Raw genomic sequence first — 21,268 nt, forward strand, 5'->3', positions numbered from 1 at the left:
TATGATGCAGTTGCCTTAGGAACAGATGATCAGCACATAAAGCAGAAAGCCAGTTTAAAAGACAAACTCAAAGACTTAAACCTGATGAGCCCGGCTTGAATAAGGTTCATGCAAGAAGCGTCACAGACTTGGCAGGGATTAATCTCATACAGTTTTTCTAATTTTCTCATTTTTGTGAGCATAGAGCTGAATAATATATTACTTGGAGCCAGAAGTGTTCTAGTAGAAACACAGTTTCCTTTGTGCAGTAATTTCATCAAGAAGAAAAACATTCCCGGGGAGTCATAAGAAAGTCTAGGTTTACACTCTGGAGATTCCGATGTAATTCCTACTTCTAATGTATTTTTGTTATGTAGAGAAGAGATAATGCACTTCTAAAGAAGCGTAGGATGTTGAACAATTTGACATGTAGAAAGAAAGCATCATCTGCTATATGTCATTTTAAAGTAATATCACTAGAAAAGATTCCTATAAAGATGCCATGCAAAAATGTTTTTATTTTCTGAACTTTCTAGGAATAAATACAAGATGCCTAATATTGTTTCCAGAACTATTTCCAGTGAGATTTAATTTCTAATGTACAATTAATCAAAACAGAAGGTCCCAAGTATTGAACCCCATACAATACTTGTGATCTGTATTTGTTTCTTGTCCCTATATTTCTCTGCTGAGAACGCAATTCTTCACCCCCCATTTCTACATCCCATTTTTGTTTCTATTCGGAGAAATATTAAACTAAAGACTACTCCTCAGTGTACAAAGTCCAAACACATATAGAGCCTCCTACTTGTTGACTTCACTATTTGCCAGAAGAATTTTCTACAGATTCTGAATGACGTGTAATTAGGGTATAAAGTTTACAACACCAAAATATATTTCCTTTCTGTGTGACACAAGAAAAGCAAATACAGAAGTTGTTTATTAAATAAACATTGCAGCTAGGAAAGAACTTTGAACAAGTTTTTGCTTTTGTTTTTGTTTGCAAAAAAAAGTAACAATAAAATTTCAAAATTCTTCTTTGATTTTTAGCTTTCTGGGACAACTTTTTTAAGAACTTCCAATGAAAGCAAAATAATTTTATGAGCAGGAGCTGGAGGTCAAATTCTGTGTTGCACCTCTAAGAGGATTATTATAAGCCTTACAAGCCAACCATGGGAATACATGATTTGAGATGTATCGGAGCCCTCCTCATACATTCTCCCAGGGTAACGTGGCAAGCTGGAAAAACTGACCAGGTGTTAGATAGCCTCCTGAAGTCCCTTGTGCTGTGCAATGGTAGTTCTATTTTTCCATGTTAATTTGTGTACACAAACTCATGTTCACGTAGTTAGGGCAGAACTTCAACGGTATGTCCACCTTTTCCTAGAAATTACTTTGTAATTTCTCCTATTTAGCTAGCATCTGAAACGTACTTCTTTACATTACAAGCTTCTTGTTTCTGGAAGGAAGAATGATCCTCAACTGTGAAGTCACCAGGACAGCAGGATATTGTAAAGTCAAACCCTGAATAGCAAAAAACAATTTCAGCAGAAAGACAAGGAAAAACACATTTGCTGTTAGTAATCACTGCTCCGTGGAATATACTATCTGAAACCATAAGTGGTAACAATTGTATGGATACACTGACAAATGTAATATAATTACCAGAACGACGATATTACCATGTTAGTTTGCCCTAAAAAGTACAGGTATGAATGGTTCTATATTTCAACAAATCAGCCTTGAAGCTGTTTAAAGACTTGCATGAAGTGAGAAGGAGAACCAATGAAGTCATAAAGCCATGATGAATCCTTATTTCCTGGCAAGTAATGGTGCAAGTAGCAGATGAGTGACCTGAATTCTGGCACTACTTCAGCTAGCACAGAAGTCTGTAAGCAGCTACTCCTACTGAATATAAGGATTCAGGACATGACCATTAAGACAGCATGTTGTAAGCTCAAGATCTCAGAAGGGATGAGTGGGCTCTTAGTTTACTTTGGACCTGAGCACAAGCCCATGATCCATTCATACCACTACATGGACCTGACAAAGCCACATCGCAGTATGCTGGGGCTCACAAATAGCATCACTGCCAGCTAGGTTTAAAGTAAAATGTACAGGCTTGCTCCAGCATAGACAGAAAGCAGACAAATTCAACTTCCGCACTGCTTTGGTACCTTAGCTGCTGTATAGAAGACACTGAAGAAAAGCACCAAATCGGTGCTATTTCCAGTGTCAAAGCAGAGAAAGAAAAGATGAAACTCTTTGGAATATTACTATTGAATTACATCTATTAGCTATTATTTATATAGCAGCAGGATTGTCAAGATTTTGCAATACTTTTCAAAATGGAAAACAAGGTTGCTCTGTTTAGATGTTAAGGCCTGTTTTCACAAACTATTGCACAAGAACCAATTACAGCAATGAGAATAAGTTAATTGCAAGATCGAGGCCTTATTAGGAAAAATTCAACTTCTTAACTTGCAGCCAGTTACATGCCCTGGTTCTGGAGGAGCTCAAAGAATCAAATTACCTTGCCTTGTATGACAGACTTAATGAGCTAATATTTCCTGTTGGCTATGTGATGTCATCCTTATTTTTCCAAATGTTAAGGCACCTAAATCCCTAAACTACTGATATAGGCACTGTCAGAAAAAGCCTGATTCTTACATTGACCAGAAATAGTAATAGGAAGAAAATCCAACTGGATGTAAAAGAAGACATTTGGTACAGAAATGAACCCTATGATCCTTAAGGTCAAGAGAAAACTGAGGAGTCTGAAGTGAAATTACTTAAAATGAACTTTTTTTTCTTCTCATAAGGGGAGATGACCAAGTGCAGCATCCAAAGTTTAAAGAAAATGAATTCAGGGAACATCATCCCCACAACCAGGTTCTACAGTAGGACAAATTTATCTGAAGATCATGGTTCCCACTTGGGGAATGCTTAGCCTTCATAGGATCTTTCTCAAAACCAAAGAGCTCATCATTTTACAGTTCTCAGAGTTGTAATCGTTCACTGGCAATAGTAGAAAGCCTATGGCTTCCAATTCCAAAGAGAGGGTCAGAACTACACCCTCAGATCCTCCTGGGAGAGCTCAATGCAGGAGGGACAAAGTTGCCTTTGTAACTTTTCCCTCCTTCTTTTCATCCTGAGAAGTATTTGACTTCCATTAGTGGGCAGCAGGTACCAGTAGCTTCTGATTTATATCAGCAATATGAAACAAAAACACATTATATTAAAGACAGATTAGATCATGGCAACTAGGATCTAGTGAAATTACCATTGAGGCTAATGGGCTTCAGTGGCAATGCACTAAGCAATTTCAAGAAGATAAACATCTGGAACCAACAGTCCTTATCTTTTTGTCTTTCAGTAATATTCCCTTTACATAACAATATCTGATATTACAATATTTCAGCACAAACTTTGCAGCCAGCTTGCAATGCTGCTACACATATCAGATGGTACACTCCAGATCTACTGCAGAAATGTCCTTGACACAGGAAGGACTTCTCAATAAAGACAAATACAGCTTCAAAAACTTTATGCAAAATTGCTTCAAAAATAAATGTTTGCTTATCCAGTAAAAGTTCCCCAAAACAGTTCAAGCCAACTAGCTTACTCCCTCATTATTCTATATCAATAGGCTGTCTTTTTACTAACAACCCATTATTATGGATTCAAGACATTGATTACTCAACACATTTGGGTTTCTATTTTAAATATAAGCATACACATATCTACATATACATATACACACTCAGTTCACCAGTAAAAGGAGTTTCAAATGCCAGTTAACACTTCCTCAGACTTGCTAACTTGAGCCCTGGCTTCACTAACACAAATAGCTCTTCTAGTAGATTTTTCACAGTAGAGACTTCAGTGGTACATTCCACTGAAAAAAAACCAACATTCAGTGGTAACATTCATGCTAAGGGATATAAAGGTAATGCTGAAAACCAAAAGCTCCCTAATTACTGTTCCACGAACTGTTATACACAAGTACATGCCATGTGTAGCATGCTAATTAGAACTTCATAGAATACAAAAATGCAACCAATTAATTTGTTGAAATAACCAACAAACAAGAAAGTATGCATTTTGGAGTTGCAGTTGCTAGTTTCTTCGCTCAATATATTTCAAAAAACTCTATATATAAAAAAAAGATTACTTGACTGTCTAGCTACAAGTGGTGGTAATACTACTCTATTGTAGTATTTGTTTACTCAACTACAACGTGTTTAGTAAACACATTTGCTAACCATTTGCAATTTGCCAAACATTTACTAAATAATTCAAAATGTTTAGTAAATCAGATTAAATCACAATTTGCTTGATTAGCCCATTAGACAGTTTAAAACTTGAAATCCATGATTAATGAAGTTCGAATTATAAGAGGAAGTAGCTTTCTGCTTAGTATTGGCCCAAAGATATTTTCCTTACCACCTGAAAAACTCAGGGAACCTCAGGTCTTTTCTCCATTGGAATTGTCTTGAAGAAGAAACTTGTAAGAGGCTGGTTGATCTCTGACTATATATTTGTACGGTATCTCTGTGGCTGCTCAGCAGTACTCCCTGTACTCCTTCGCCCTGTCTCTTCTGGCCAGATTTTGCTCTTCCACTCTCATTTTCAACTGCAAGGCCACTCGGAGAGTTAAAGCCCATAGGAGCCAAAGGGCTCTCTTGCCAACAGAAAAATAAAACATAAAAGAAAGAAAAGTCTCCCTTAACATTTTGGGACATCCACTGCAAACTTAGGATCAGGTCTCTGCAGTATTCTATTCTAGTAAGCTATTTCTGAGAACAGTTATTCTCAGCTACAGTGAGTACCATACATATAGGAAAATGGCTCCAGGACCTTCTGTGTGAGCTGTCACGTGGATATAAGCCAGTAACAGTCCTGGTTTATGTAAAAGCACACATAGATTTAGCTTGTAACAGACAACTAAAGTGGCGACTGAGTCAACTATGCCACAATACTTTTAAAGTTGCAATGCAATCAATTACTATTCTTTCATTTCACTTGTAGGAGTGTCAGTCTTTGTTTAGCTTTATCTGCTAATGGAACAATTAGTTCTGTTAGTATTGCCAAAGAGCATCAAGAAGAAAAAAACCTTAAAACCATAAGCCTTAAAAACCATAAATCTGGCTTAAAACAATGAGGTAATGCACATATTTTTACTTCTCTTTTAAACTCCTGGGGCATTTTGACATATAAATTGTCACCAGGACATATATCCAAGTCTTTCTCCCAGAGTAAAATGTCTAGAAGTTAGTCATTGTTTTCACCTGAAAACCACAATTCGCACGTAATCACTTGAGCTCAGGAACAGCAACATGAAGAGTATCATCAAAGTACTGCATCAGTTGTAAGAGCATGACTTTCATATTTATGTAGCAGAAAACAAATACCAGTTTCAAATTAAGTGTTCACAGTTGGCCTGAAGATGGCTTTCCCCAGAGAGAACTGCTCCTCAGTTTCTGTCTTTGAACTTCTGGAGATTCCTGTATGCCAGCTCAAAAACAAGTTCTCACTAAGCTGTAAATACTACAAAAACAGTATTTGCAAAGATTTCACACATTAGTATTTTTATCCTGATTCATAACCCCAATGGATTTGCTTTTAACAACTGTGAAAATTACAGCATTCAATGTAAATTCCATGTGAAAAGCAGACCACAAAGAGAATCAGCTGTTATCACTGGTCTTCAGCTGTATAGCTTCTATTTGTACGGCTAAAATCTCAGACTTTTAATTAGTTGAAACCAATACTCCCTTGAAAGGATATCTAAGTTCAGTAATTGTGACATTTTAATAGTCAGACATTCATGCTTTCTGAGAAATATTCTAAAGGTTTGCAAGCCAATGTGTTCCAACATGTTGTTTATATTACACTGGTAATAGCATTTAATTCCACCTCCAGGTCAAGACCTTCTGTGCTACATGCTGTATGAATAGAAGGATGATAATCTGGGCATTAAAACCACACAGCTTGTTGTGCTGTTGAAGTAGCAGTAGAGAAGCACTGAAAATAGAGAGCCACTCTTTAGCTAGCAGGGACGAGTAGAACAGGAAGTATTCAAAACTGATGGACGCGATCTTTCCATACCACTTGAAGAACAGCAGGCCACTTAAAAGAAATCACTGCAACAACCTGGAATTACATACCAGGCCAAAGTCTCAGAAATGATCACAAGCCCACAAGCCATGAACTACATATTGAAGTCAATTCCTACTAGATAGCACTGAGGGGAATTAGAATTACATACTGTTTTCCTAACATTCTTTCTGCGAGTAGCACCTGTAAAGTATGTAAACTGAAGCATGATGCTAAGAGGTCTCTCAGCCATCTGAAAGGAAGGACAACTATAACCCTGATTTGTCCATAATGAGTCTGTATTTAAAAACACATCCTAAGGATACCCAAAAGTCCCTCCTTTAGATAACAAACCCTAATCTTAAACAAGGAGTAGATGTGTGTAGATGATCTATAGGAATGGGCAGACTGCAAAACTGGGATGGCTGACTCAAACCCATATGAATGTATTTAAAATACTAATCGCATCACGACAGACTGTGATATTAAATAACCTCAGGACAGTCCTAGCCAATGTAGAAAATAACACTTGATAATGGTGCTGTGTGTGTTTCAGGTGGAAACAAGCTTCCCATCAACTGCTACAGTAATTCTAATAGACAGTCTTCCACACCCATCAGCAAGACAGTTCAACAGTTCGGTGACAGGTGTATGTTTCAAGTGCAGAAAAGTTCTTAGGTAATATACTTCTAAAAAACACTTAGAAGCCTAATTCCCAGTGGTGCCAAATGGCAACTTAACATAGGGCTGTTCAGCTTGTCTCTTCTGTCAAACATAACTCACAGGCTCTAAGAGAGAGAAACCATGGTAATTTATTTCACCTCCATGAAAGAGAGCAGCACTGATGATACAGCCCTAACAATGGTTTGATCTAAAAACAACAAATAGGCTGTCATTGGGATCTACACATTTTGTGTTTTTTTTTTTTTTAAGTTTTAAATGAAATTCTTTGATCACTGTATACTTGTTAAAAACAAACAACCATCCATCAATTACCATACTTCTCATTGATATTAATAATTGCATTAATACTGAGTTCTAGCATTGACACACCTGTACCAGACTACGATTCTGCTGCATCTTGAAGATTTCTTCCCCCTTGCCTTTGCATTTGAGAATTTAAGTCAGATGCTGCAAACTATCCCCATGGGAAAAAAAATACAAACATTTGATTTAGACTCAAGAGCAGTTATTCCCATATTTACTTACACTGTAACTCAGTAGCAAGAGATTCAGAAAAGAAAGAACTTCTAGATTGGATCATGCCACATCCCTATCCTCTTTCTGAAGATGGGTAGAGGCTATGGAGGAAAGTGCAAGTGACCCTCAGGAAGAATATGATCCACCTCTCCCACTGATTCGTATTACGAACAGTGAAGCTTAATATTTTCTCCAGTATTTTCCCAAACTATTGTAACTTACAGCAGTGGCAAAGTCAACAGTCCCTTGTATTTGATATGTTCCTTTGAAAACATTTTTCTTAATATTAACTAATGGCTTTCCAGCTTGAGCATCCATCTGTTTTTCTCTTATGATGCAATAAGAAGAAAAACTCTCTGTAGGCCTGAGCATCATGTACCAGTACCTTACAAACTTCTGTCCTTACCTCTTTCAGATGAACAGCCAAAACTCTTGAGACTCTTTATAGACTGTCTGTATTCTTTCCCTCGCTCATCTCAGAGCCTTCTTTAATCTTTACTTATTTTAAAATAACCAATATTGCACCATATTTCACCAGGCTGTACCACTAAATTCTCTGAAGGCATCATAATAACACAAAAGCACATAACATTATTCCAGTTCCTAAAATCTGGTTTGCAAGTACAGACAAACAGCAGAGGTCTTCACTGAGCAGCATACAGTCCCAGCCTATTCCCTCTCACAACCTGATGAAGTGATGTGAAACTTCACAGGCTGCACTGGTCATTTTAGCAGTTTCAGGGAACAGGAGGCTTCTATTTGTGATACTGAGTGTCGTCTGCTAATATCTGGGCTATTCATCTGACTCAATCAGTTCTCCTAGAGCAATGCAGAGTCCTTTCCTTTTCTATCCAATCTGTATTTTATGATTTCGGCAATTTTTCACTTCCTCTTCTCCTCTTTCCATCTTATTTATGTGTATATTAAACACAGGAGCTGGTCCGTAACCTAGAAATATCCCAATCTGTTTTAAAAGGTCCATCCAATACCCCAACAGAAGTAATCTCCAAGACAATTTGGGGATCACGACAGCATTCTCCCTGATTACCTTTTGGTGGTTACCCTCATGGAGTTTCATTAAGAACTAGCAGAGCTTCCTGTATGTCTCAATTTTAAATACATATAAACAGTCTAAATGACGCATATGAGGAATACTGCCTTGTGTGGAAAAAAAGAGATCTAGACCTTCATGTGATTTAATTACAATAATAACGTCATAGAAAAATGCAGATAGCATTTGATCAGATCAGACAAGATTAGTGACTTGTTTTCCAGAATGCAGGCTCATTATTCATGCTATTCATTAATTACACTCATTATTTACAGAGTGCCAACAACACAAACGTCTACAAGCAAACACAATAAGATGACAAAAAGCACAAGGGAGTAATTTGAGCTTAATAAAAATTGTTTGATTGCAGTTCTTGGGCCAATTAAACCTCTTAAATTGAAAGTCACAAGGGAAATCCATATCCCAAACCTAACTGCCTAAGCCCAAATTGATGGACTATTTAAAGAGGTTTCAAAGTAGCCATTCCAAAGTTGTTTTCCCCCTTTAGATGATTCACCCCATTTACATGCATTCAGTCAGCTCTTCAGCTGATGTACATCAACACAGCTCTGCTTCAGCTATGCCATCTCATATCAGCCAGAGAGATGGGACTTCTTTTTTGAGTGTGTTGTTGTTGTTGTTTTCCTACATCTCTATCAACCCAGATTTAAAACTGACAGTGACTTCCTATCACCTATTTTTGTTAGGCACAAACTGAAGACTCAGACTATTTGGGTATTTGTGTTCCATTGCAACTCTACTATGCATTTTTGCTATTCAGAATGAGCTCCAAGAGAAAATGTAATGAGACTAGCAAGATTAGGCTTGCAATCAACTTTTTCAGACACAGTTTCAACACAAAGTTGTAACTGAGGAGTTAGCATGACCTTTATTATTTCAGAAGGATCTGCCACAGTGGCTCAGTGAGACTTCAGCTGGACTATTAGTCACTGTGTCAGATGCAGGCACCAAAACCCAACTAAATCTGGCACCAACACGCCATCTGATCCTGAAAACTGACCTGAATCAGCTTTACTCTTGGGAATGGTCCCCATCCACGCAATGGAATTGCTCTTACAGAAATCCCTTACTCCCTATGAGTAAACTAGTGAATATCAGATATTTGTGTTGAAAAATAATGAAGAAAAAGGAGGGGGAAAAAAGGCTCTTAGATAAGAATTTCCATCAGTAAAGCCCTATTTATCAAGCAATCAGAAGTAGCTCTTCCTCAGTGATAAATGGAGCAAATACTGTGTAACATGCTCTGTTCCATCACTTTCATGATGAAGCACACTTACAAGGAGCTCATCCACCAGCAAACATCTCAGGATGTTTACACTTTGTACTTAGGAAAGCACAACGTGAAAACAACCACTTGGTCAGAGCCCACACGCCCAGCAAAGCGACCCTTTCTGTTACAGCCCGATCGTTTCGACAACAAAAGCCCCGTGACGGCAGAAACAATGTTAAAACAACCAAAGACACACTTTTATGACTTCAATTAATGGGCAACTTATTTTTAGAACTCCTGAAGTCATGCAGCTATCCCCGTGGAGATAAAAGACAGGCAAGCGATAGGGAGCTTTACATGCAAAAAGCACTAGCTGCTGTATCATAGCCCCCCCGAGGTCTCACTGCCTTTCTAAGTCATGCCTATGGGGCACACAGCTGGGCTTCTCCTCGCTGATAGCCTAATAAGTTTCTTGCTCAAGTGTAAGCATATGGAAGAAACAGATCCATAGACACAAGAAAGGCATTTTAAAAAACACACCAAAAAAACGAGATGAAACGCTATGAAAACCTGACCGGCTCCTAAAACATCACTTTGGAATACAGCCGTGTGGGTGAACGCAGAGGGGCTTTTTCACAGCTGCCACAAACACAGAGATCAGCATCGCCAGCAGCACCCGTCCCTTGTTCTCAGCAGTATAACTCGTGTCTGCAGGCACTCCCGCCCCTCAGCACCTGCCCGAGGGCTACAGGCGCAAACTCAACCTCCCCCCCATCCCCGCAACTCACGTTTGTAGCTGGCGGCCCAGGGCTGGTAGCCGTAGTAGCCGGTGATACGGAGGATCCTCTCCTCGATGGAGGTGAGCCCCACCGAAGCGCTGGTGAGATCCTCTACGGAGCGGGACCACTTCAAGTCCTCTTTGATAGCCTCGTCCACCACCAGGTACTTGAGCTGCCGCAGCTGCGGGCTGATGTCGGACAGCCGCCGCGGGCTGACATCGGGGGAGCGCCGCATGCCGCTGGGGGACGGGAGAGGGACGGGAGAGGGACGTCAGGGGCCGCCGCCCTAAGAACCACGCGCGGCGACCCCACGGCTCCGACAACTTTCCCCGCAGGTGCCGCGAAACGGGCTGCGGTGGGTGGGTGTCCCGGTCCCTCCCGCACCGCCCCGCGGCCGTACTCACAGAGTGGCTGCTTTGCCCCGCGCGGAGCCGTTGGGGAACTCCCGGATCCCCATGGGGAGAAGCAGCGAGGGCTGCGGGGCGCCCAGACTTCACGGCGGGGCGAGCCGGCGGCGCTCACCGGCAGGTACCAGGAGGGAAGGAGGCGCGGAGCGGGCGAGGAGGCGGCGGCCACCGCTGAGGGTCCCCGGGCACGGCGCTGCCCGGCGAGGAGAAGCGGGCAGCAGAGGGGCGGGTCGTGGCTGCCGGCTGCGAGGAGCTGCCGGCTGCGGAGCGCGCCCTGCCCGGCCCCCGCCGCCGCCCCGCGCCCCCCGCGCTGCCGCCGGCCGCCGCCAGGGGGAGCCCCACGCGTGCAGCCGGGTGACGGCCGCGCCCTGCGCCCCCTGCCGGCCGGCAGCGCCTCACAGAATCACACAGAATGAGCCGGGTTGGAAGGGACCTCAAGGATCATGTAGTTCCAACCCCCCTGCCTGGCAGGGCCACCAAACATACACCTTTACTAGATCAGGTTGCCCAGGGCCCCCGTCCAACCTTGTCTTGAACACCTCCAAGGACGGGGCATCCACAACCTCCCTGGGAGGTCAGATCAGTGGTAGTGGTTAAAACAAGAACGGGATTAGGCTTTTCACTCAGACCACCAAAGTCCAGGCTCATTCTGGCACTCACAGACAGCTGCCATGGAATTCAGAGCCCCTCTTGCATGCTTCTCCACTTCAGTATTCCAGAATCATCTCATTCTATACCCATTCCTCCAAGAGATTGTTTTGCTGCTGTTTTCTTCTTTGCCAGCTGCTGTCATTTCAAGGTGTAAATTGGATGATAGATGTGCGATAACACATTCCCCTGTCATGCAGACGTTGAGTGACTTGGGACAGCTGAGTGGCAGTGCTGGCAGGCTTGAAGTGAGCATGCATCTTGTGAGAGAAAAGGAAATGCATGGGAGGGAACGATGTAACATGTACAGAGATGCTTAATCTCAACATTACAGCTCCTCAGATCTTACCAAATCTTGCTATAAACAATGCTGCTTCTTCAAAGTAAGTGTTTTATATATTTATACACAGTATAATGTCTATTCAGCAAACAAAACTGAGCAGGATTTGAGTTAGTGTAGGTAGGAGCCACCCAGTATTATACGCACCAAATTGGTGATGCTTTGAATGCTATTTCTGAACCTTTTATGACTTTTAAATCAATAAAACACCTACAATCACATGAGTTAGGAAATAGTGTATTTTTCAAATGGCAGAGCTCTGTAAGAGGGAACAGTTTGTATTTATTGCAGAGTAAGGTAACTTACTGTCCTATTAGCTGCACCCTGCTTGACTGCTACTCAGCTCTTAAATACACCCATCAAGGCATATCAGTACTACGCAGTTGACACTGTGATGCCATGTCAGAGGAAAATGTCATTTAAACTCTATTTTCATTTCCCATTATTACTGACTTAGTTTATCCAAGATGGATAAATATTACTCCCATCACATGCAGGACTAGTAACTTTCAAACAGCTCTAGGAACTCAGAGTTCCAGCCCACTTCTTAAGCAAGTATGCTGATATATGTCCACGCTCCTTAACGTTTTTATCCTTATTACTGAAGGTGTACCCCTGAGCCATTAATCTGTTTTTTTCTGCCCCAAAGGTTGTTGGATATTAGACAGAAATACAATGTACATGATAAAAGTCACATATAATATATGGAAACACCTCTATGGCAAAATTACTTTCTCTTACTGGGGTCATATCTGACATCCACACAAATATAATGCTACTGTATAGCCAAGTGACACCAGCTAGATCAGCAGGACTAGTTTAAGGTTCATATGCTATTCTGATTAGATGAACAGATGAATAAAATCTATTTAATAGGCAAAATTTTGAAGAGGCAACAAAAAATATTGCCATAGTTAAAAACTTGTGAGTTTTTCCCCAGGTAATCTTGCTTCCATTCACTTTTTGAAGTATCTATCTATATTTATATTTAAATTCAGAAAACCAAGAAAGGCTGCTTGAGATGACAGAAAATATCCAAATACAAAACCAAATAAATCAGCCCAACCACTGTCAACCACTTCGCACTTTCTCAAGTAGAGACAGGGAACGTGATTCAGCAATTACAGTCAGATGACTTTAAGACAAGTTGCAACATATCTTTCATGTAAATTCCTGAATAGTTCTTAGATTCTTGCAACTTGAAGGCAAAACCAAACAAGTATCAGGATTTCAGACGTGACTCCTTGATAAAAGCATCCAGAAAGCTCTGAAAACTATGATGTAGTTGCTTGCTGTAGTCACGAAGGGACATATAGTGCCTGTGTCTTGGTTTCTGGGAGGTAAGGTGCTTTATATAAAGCTGATTTTAATCTGCTACTTCAATGTTGTTGAATATAAACCCTTCAGTATTCTTCTTTGTCAAACAGTAGAAAATAAAAGTGCCTTTCATTTGAAATTGAAAATAGACCTAATGATTGTTTTGCTGCTTATTGTTAGATGAGAAGCACAGAAAAAAAAAACAAAACCCACACACCTTTTACTTTTTAGGGCATCTCATCATTTCTTTGTAGTGTGCGAACACTGCCTTTGTCTCTTCCTGATTCAAATAGAAAACTGAAATGCAAAACACAAAGATGCCTTTTGAGAAACAATAGCATCTCCTTCCTCATTTTCCTTCTTCAGCAGGAAACTGCAAAAGGACTGTAGGAGGTGTCAGAGACAGAAAATACAGAACAGTAGATCTTTTCAATATCCTGTATTTTAAGAAATGCCTGAGGCATGAATCCCAAAGTCAATCTGTGCTCTGTATGGACTTGGATCTTGCACCACATTCTGCTATGTCAAGTAACTTATAACAGAAATAATGGACTACAGAACAAAGATAAAGGAAAGACTAGTTACCAGTCTTACAGGTTTCTGTATATTTTCTGTCATTTCCACTTGGTCCTTTTCACTTCGTTGACCAGTGTGATAGACTGAGAGTCAAATAACCAGGGAATAAGGAAAAAGGGAAAATGATAGCAATGGCTCTCTACCCTGGCTATCCCATGGAAAGAAATAGAAAAGCAGCCACAAAGATTCAGTGAAAGACTATAAATAGAGTGCAAAAGAAAACTTGATGGATTTGTGCTGACGAAAGGCTGTTGCTTTCGTGAATCAGAGCATGACATTCATCCTGTGTTTAAAGTTGCTTACCTGGAAAGCGTGCCAGCCCCAAGAAAAATCTGATCATTCTCACCCTTTGGATAAAATTTTATTTCTCAGCTTTTGAAGGTGGCTTTTAAAATTACCATTTTTGGATGCATCACTAGTCTTGGACAGTACAGCCTTCACAGCAAAGTAATCTCTGAAGGCTTGGACACTCAGGCAGCTTTTATTGTATAGGGTTAATGGCAGCTGATTGTAGCTGTTCAAATATCTGAAATATTAAAATCTTACTGCATTTTATTCCCAGCTTTTTTTTTTTTTTTTTTTTTTAAGACTTCATTAAAAAAAAAAATCTGTTAACAATATAAGTTTGCAATGAGAGGAAGAACACTAAGAACTACTGGCAGACAATTCACAGAGGTGCTGTGCATGTCCCTCCTAGCATTTATTTGCATGCAGTGACATCTGTATTAATTGTATACAAACATCAGGGCTGGTGTAAGCACTACACTGAGCCTCAGAGCAATACTGCATCTCTGCATGAAACTGTACAGCATTGGAAAATGGGTTATTTCTTTAGTAGAGTATTTTATTGTGGTGATAAATTAGAAAGAACGAGATTATTTGATTAAACTTTCTCAGTCACTGCTGAATGGACTACCTTGCTTGTAGAATTAATAAAAAGGCCAAGACACCTCATTAACATGCTTGGTAGTAAGCTGGATTGGCAACAGTACAGCTTAATCCTGCCAAAGGGTATTTGCTGAGGAAAGTCAAAAAGCTTTTAAATCATTCTTAAAGGTTGAGACAAGAAAAGATGACCTTGCAAAAGCTGTAGTCCTGAACTGTCCAGAAGAATTTCCCCCTTCCCCACATATCCTAGAGCTACTTACTTAACAGAACAACATTAAATAACATGCCTGTTTTAAATGCATATAGATTGATTTTGCTGTGAATGTTGATGGGGAAGCCAGATACAAAAGCTTAAGCTGGAAAAAGCTACACGTGATGATAGAACTCCCTAGGGTTTTTAGCAGCTGAAAATATACTGTCATCACCTAGTTTACAATTAAGTCACCTGGTCTAAAGGCAAATTTTCATGTACAATACCTGACAGACTCACCACATCACTTTCAGCAAGGCCTCACATTTTGCATTAAAATTTACAAATCAGAAGGACATGGAGAAAGTGGATGAAAAGCACCAGCAGCTGTGCAGAATCATGCCTACTAAAACATCACAAAGATCAAGATGAATGTTATCACTGCTATTTAAAGTCATTCATGTATGGTAAATACAGCTACAGAAAGTTAACAAGTAAACTGCTTCATAATTCTCACACAGAACAGCCTATGAAATTGTTCCCAAACTCAAACTCTTTTCAAAATGCCATTTACATTATTCACGATGGGTATTTGTTCTGTATTGTACATTTTAAATAATGAAAATATGCTTTACAACTGATTTTCTACATGAAAACAGTCTTTTGTATGTAGAAAAAAGCAGCAACATCTGTCAATAGAATTACTATTTGAATAAACTTTAATGATTTAAAATTCAAAGCAGTGTTATCTACCAACCTGGATTGATGGATTATTTCATACTGGAGGAATTCTGCTGGCTTAACAGAGTTGCCTCCAATGTACAACTATATAGGTAGCCACTTATTTTGAAGAGTGGCATATTTGTAATCATAATCATATTTTCAATAGGAACGTGGCTGCAATAGATGTTTTTTCTACTATAAGTACCTTAATTTCCAACTTTTCTTAAGCTAAGAACAACTTCTCAAAAATCTGTAGGCCCCTGTGTTCCATTATTGGTGATGTTTCTTCTAAAGTGTATTTTAAATTCCTATCTCTAGGCTACCATGATTGGTTTTGAGCTCTAAGTTTCCCATGTGTGTAAGCTTTCCTTTGTTGGCCTGTGTAAGATTTCTACTCAAGCAAAAATAGGGGAACCTGAGGAATTCCTCCCAAGCATGAAATCAAGCCATATCAGCAACATCAAATTTAAACATGTAAACAGTAGTGAAGGTGAAGAGGAGATTACTTCATAGTAGGATAAGTTCAATGGAAAAGACACTTGCTTTGACTAACTTGAAATACAAATGCTATACAAAAAATACAAATACTCTGCTTTTAGAATTTGTAAGAAACAAAAAAGCTAGATTTTAAAAAGAATCATATTAGGGAAGTCTGTAATATCAGCCAGAAATATCCATTTTAATTATATCAAATAAACGAGGAAAGAATAATTAGAATAACTCATTATTTTCCCCAGTACATGGCATATAGATGGATCGGTTGTGATTTCACACAATAAGTTGAAAAACTGTAGTATTCTATGCTTTACTATGCAGTTGAAAACCAGTTTGTGCCTTGGTATCCTGCCTGGGATTTTCATAAAACTTTCAATGTATTCTTTGTACACAGCAGATGTGAATTATAGTAGCACCTATAAAACACAGTCATTACATCCTGAGCACTGAACTTCATATCGCAATTTGCCACCACCCAGCATTCATGAGTTTATATCAGCCATGTTTTAGATATCAGCCATGACTACAATTAATGTCTTGTGACCTTAAATACAGTGTTTCCAGACAGGCATGAACAGCAGGCCCAAGAGAAACTCATGAGGTTCAGCAAATCTAAGTACAAGATCCTGCTCCAGCACTGAGGCAATGCCCACAACAAATACAAGCTGAGGGATGAAGGCACTGAGCACAGCTCTGCTTTAAAGGATTTGGTGGTACTAGTGGATAGGAAGCTGAACATGAGCCAGTAACATGCCCTCACAGTCCAGAAAGGCAACTGCATCCTGGTCTGCATCTAAAGCATCGTGACCAGCAGGATGAGGGAGGTGATCCTCCTTCTCTATTCTGTGCTGGAGAGGCCTCACCTGGAGTACTGCATCCAGGTATGGAGGCTTCAGCACAGGAGAGACTTGGATCTGTTGGAGCACATCCAGAGGAGGGCCACAAATAGAATCCAAGGGATGGAACACATCTTGTAAAGGGACAGGCTAAGAGATCTGAGGCTGTTCAGCCTGGAGAAGGCTCAAAGGTAACCTGATAGCAGCCAGATATTGATCTGCAATCTATCTGGGGAGCTACAGGAAAGAAGGGGACAGACTCTTTAACAAACTCTGTTCTGATAGGGCAAGTGGAAATGGTTGCAAGCTTAAAGATGGTAGATTTAGACTGGATAGAAGGAAAAAGACTTTTCCAGTGAGGGCAGAGAGGCACAGGAACAGGTTGTCCAGAGATGTCATGGATGCCCCATTCCTGGGGACATTCAAGGCAAAGCTGGATCAGGCTTTGGCCAACTTGATCTAGCTACAGATAACCCCTGTCCACTGCAGGAGAGTTGGAACCTTTAAAATTCCCTTCCAACTCTAAGGATCCTATGATTCTATATGCTTATCATAGCAAATTCAGTAAGTTCACTATTTAGGAAATAGTTACTACTCAAGGGAGATTAAAAAAAAAAAATTATTTTCAGTTTTTTGAGGGCAATAGCACTGCACAGGGTCACATCTCTTTTACTTGAGTTGGCAGATCAGATTATAAATAGATGTGGCATGAAGATGCCATCTTCACACAGTCTAACTAAGTTACAGCTTTCAGGCTGGGGGGGAAAGGAAGATTAGCATGAAACTCTTACAGCTATTTATTATGAGAAAGTGACAGCCCATTAATCTTCCTGTTTGCTTAGGAAAGGAGAAGAAATAAGGGTCTCGCATCCCGGCAAAAAGACCTCTCAATTTAGGTACTGAACCAATCTTTGTCTAACACGTCATAGGAAGTTTGCTGAAGCCTCCATCACTGGTATTTGAGAAGATGTGTATCTGTCAAGGAAAGAATCCCAAGCTGTGCAGCTCTTTTCTCCATAATGGATGCTTCAGCGTTCACTGCTCACTTAGCAGTAACTATATCACATGCCAAGCTGAAATCACACCAGAAAACACACAGACTATACTAGATTTCTGGAGAAGTGTTGCTGCAGTTGGTCCTAATTGCACATGATGTTTTGTTGTATTAGTCAGTAGCTGCCTCATTGTTAGCAGCTTAGTTTTCCTTTTTATTACATTTCAATTGTCAAAAAAACCCTAAATCCTAGAGGTTGGTTAATGAGTTGTTCTCCCTTTTCTGAATATTTATTCTCTCATTAAAAATGAACTCTTCTCCACTATCCCTCCCCCTCCCAGAGCTGAGCTATCATTTCATCTGATAAAATTAAGTTACTCTCGATTCTCATCTCTTCCCCATGGGTTTCCATAAGCTCTATCTCATGCGACCCAGCTCAGAGCTTCAGAGACTATTATCTGTGTTGTGCCTTTCAGAAAGGCAGTCTGTAGCTCTGTAGGTTTTGAAGATATCTTTTGGTGATATTTCCTAAGTGTACAGATGAAACACAAAAATGATTTCCCTGCAGCTGCAATGCTGAGGGGCACAAGGGGAAGCGCTGCTTGTATGTTTCCCTGGCTCCAATTTGGACACAGGCAAAAGGAAACCATTAAAATGACCCACTGAAAAAATAATAATAATAAAAAAATTACAAAGGAACAGTTTCTGGATTGTTCTGTTGTAATATGGTGGAAAGCACAGCAAAACAGCAGCAGAGTAGCAAGGTCTTAAGCTGCAGTAAGTAAGGATTTGCTCAAACGCAACAGCCATAGGCACACAAGCAAAGGAAAGGATCTGCTTACCCTTATGGCATCAGGTATGCAGAGATCTCCAAAGACATACCCTCACCTCTACTGCCAGCCCTTAAGAGAGGTCTGGAAAGGGATGGATCCTGACTCCACCCCTTCTGGCACTCAAGTGCACCTGAGCTCCTTTGGGTTGGCCCTGCCTTCCCACCAGGTGCTCAATCACTGCTTCAAGACATGACCTACCATTTCCACTGCATGGACAAATGTTAACTGTCATTTCATCAGCCTCCAGTGCAAATAGAAAGTACCAATAGAAACAAAGAACCTCCTGACGCTACTTAAAACTGGGAAAATAGGCTCTGGAAGGAAAAGTATGACAACCTTAAACATCCCTAAGAACTTGACTGGAATGCCATGGACTCTAGATTGCTGAAGTACCAGACAAGAAGCGTTATAGGTGTCTGCCAGCAGTAACAGTTACCAGTATGCCATTATCTCAGACATGCACACACTGCTGCATCAGCCATCAGCCCCTCTGAAGGTTGCCTACACTGGGGCTGAGTATTCTGCCATCTTCTGCAGGAACATAACACTGCCCTAAGTAAGCAAGGAGCCTAGCTGTCAAGGTGTATAAAAAGGCTTATGCCCCCTCCCTTCCTATCCTCAGATCAAACTCCAGCATTAAATCTTTAAAAGAAAGAAATTTCCTTAATCCCTTCTCTTTGATTATCGAGGAGGTTCAAAAAACAATTCAGTTTCCCTTCCTTTTGAAGTAGTACACAGCAGGATTGCTAATGCTAGATAAGCAGACAGATGTAGTGCTCAGTGTTAGAATTCCACCGTCACCATAACAACATTTACTAGGGATGCTAAGCTACCAACAGTTGAAATGGTATCAAGTTCTGCAGAACCATGGGCAGGTGGCAGCTTTCATTCTGAGTCTGTTCTCTGCAGGAGCATGCCAAAGCCTTTGAGAAGGACCTGTTCCTTTTGGGCAAGAGGCCAGGGAGCTTCCATGCTTAACAGAGCAACCTGAGGATTTCAGGTCCACTTCAGATGAAGGTTTGCAAGCATTAGCAATTCATTATTCAGCTTCTAACTCAAGTTGTTTTTTTTTTTTGCTGCCTGGATTGTCAAGCTACAAGGAAGCTTCTGAAAATCAATGCTTTCTTTCCTACACACTCTAACTTTATGGCTTATACAGTACAAATGGAATTAGCCCATTTCAAAAAGGGCGGGTCATTTATCACTAAACACTTGTGTTTGTTTGTTTGTTTTTGGTAAGCATTATATTGGTGGAAGGTGTTAGCTGAAAACAAAGATTGTGTTTCACTCCAGAAACAAGCTTTTAAAATTGTTTAAATAATTTCTAGGCAATTAGAAGCACTATCCACATTTATTAATGAATTAGCAGTACTAGCTAATCTGCCACGAGATAACACCTCTTCTGGGGCTCATTAAAGTCGTAAATCCATCCCATTGCAGCTTGTTCACTATACTCAGTATAATAACTTCCTTTCAGTTCTAGGCTGACAGGTCATAGGTGCAGGTAATTAAGGGCCCAGTTAAAGATGCAGGAAAAATCTCTTCAGGCTATGCTTAAGGTGAGCTGAAGCAATTTCTGAATTTTTATTTCACATTTCTGTGCATGCTTCATGTCAGAAGGTGTTGGGAATTGGCAGACTCTACATCACTGGTACTTCTATGACACTTGCTATACAAGAATCAGTTCTATGAAAAACAATATTTCTCTTTACTGTATAGGTAGTTTCAACTCTGTTTTTTAGATGGTGCCATCAAAACTTTGTGGCAGATGCAGAAATGAAAACCCAGTTCTTAATTGTAGCACTTATGCATTCACTTCACCTGTGAATGGCAGTGAAGCTCCATACACACACTTTGCACTGGAGTTGACGCCAGTCCTGTCCACTTAGCTATAGGATCACTTTGTTTAACTTGGCCAAAAAAGTAAAAGCTCCATAAGTAATGGTCTCCTCAGGCAACCTCATCTAATGTCAAGAGATTATGAGAATATTTTGGTATTCAAACAGTAGCACAATAATTCACTGTCAGAAAAAAACCACAGGGAAAATAGCAAAGGACCATTATGCTTAGCAAAGTAGCATTGGTAATGTAATAAACAGTTTCTTTCAAGCAGCATTTCTGTAGGCATGGAACAAAGGCAGCAAAGAGGAAACCCAGTGAAAGGAGTTTTGGTGCTAAATAGCACCAAATCAGTGGGCTGTCTCAATAGACAAAGGGGAAAGAATCATTTGCTTTGGAGAAGTTTGATCCAAAGAAGCCTCCAGGTGATTTAAAATCAAGGCTTTGAACAGATAAATTCAGCAGAAAGCTCCATACAGAAGATTCTACATTAAATTACTCATTGTTTTAGCTTTTTTCCCCTGCTGTCCCTATAAGTTGTTCTGTTTCTCATTCTTTATAGTATTTTCATATATTTCACACATCAAAGCTCTACATAGAGCTGAAGAAATTGAACCTACATTTTGGAGTAAATTGGAAACAAGAAAAAGGCTTCTAGAACCAAACACACAAGGATTTGAATCACGTCACTCCAACTGTGAAAAGCAGCACTCCATGCTTACACCAATGCATACCTGGGAGACGTTATTTGCCAGGTTAATCATATGACTCAAATTGTAGAGAGCAGCACCTGTGCTTAATCTATTATGTTACAATGCAAAGGAGAAATGCAAAACCAGAAAT

General features: G+C 40.1%; 1 protein-coding gene across 3 annotated transcripts in view; it reads right to left on the minus strand.

Moving 5' to 3' along the window:
* Positions 1–11,055, minus strand: part of SLC35F3 (solute carrier family 35 member F3) — a 130,633-nt gene extending 119,578 nt beyond the window's left edge. For 2 of the 3 annotated variants that reach the window (XM_015857842.3, XM_015857841.3), the window contains exons 1-2: positions 10,744–11,055; positions 10,349–10,578 (exon numbers count right to left, since the gene is read on the minus strand). In XM_015857842.3, the coding sequence (XP_015713328.2) occupies positions 10,349–10,578; positions 10,744–10,796 (283 nt within the window). In that variant the 5' untranslated portion in view covers positions 10,797–11,055. Of the gene's footprint in view, positions 1–10,348; positions 10,579–10,743 lie in introns of those variants that run through there. The other variant, XM_085543394.1, reaches the window with a different exon arrangement.
* Between the last annotated feature and the right edge of the window lie 10,213 nt (positions 11,056–21,268).

Source organism: Coturnix japonica, chromosome 3 (genome assembly GCF_054131305.1).
Source record: "Coturnix japonica strain WE chromosome 3, WE-NBRP24, whole genome shotgun sequence".
Taxonomy (NCBI): domain Eukaryota; kingdom Metazoa; phylum Chordata; class Aves; order Galliformes; family Phasianidae; genus Coturnix; species Coturnix japonica.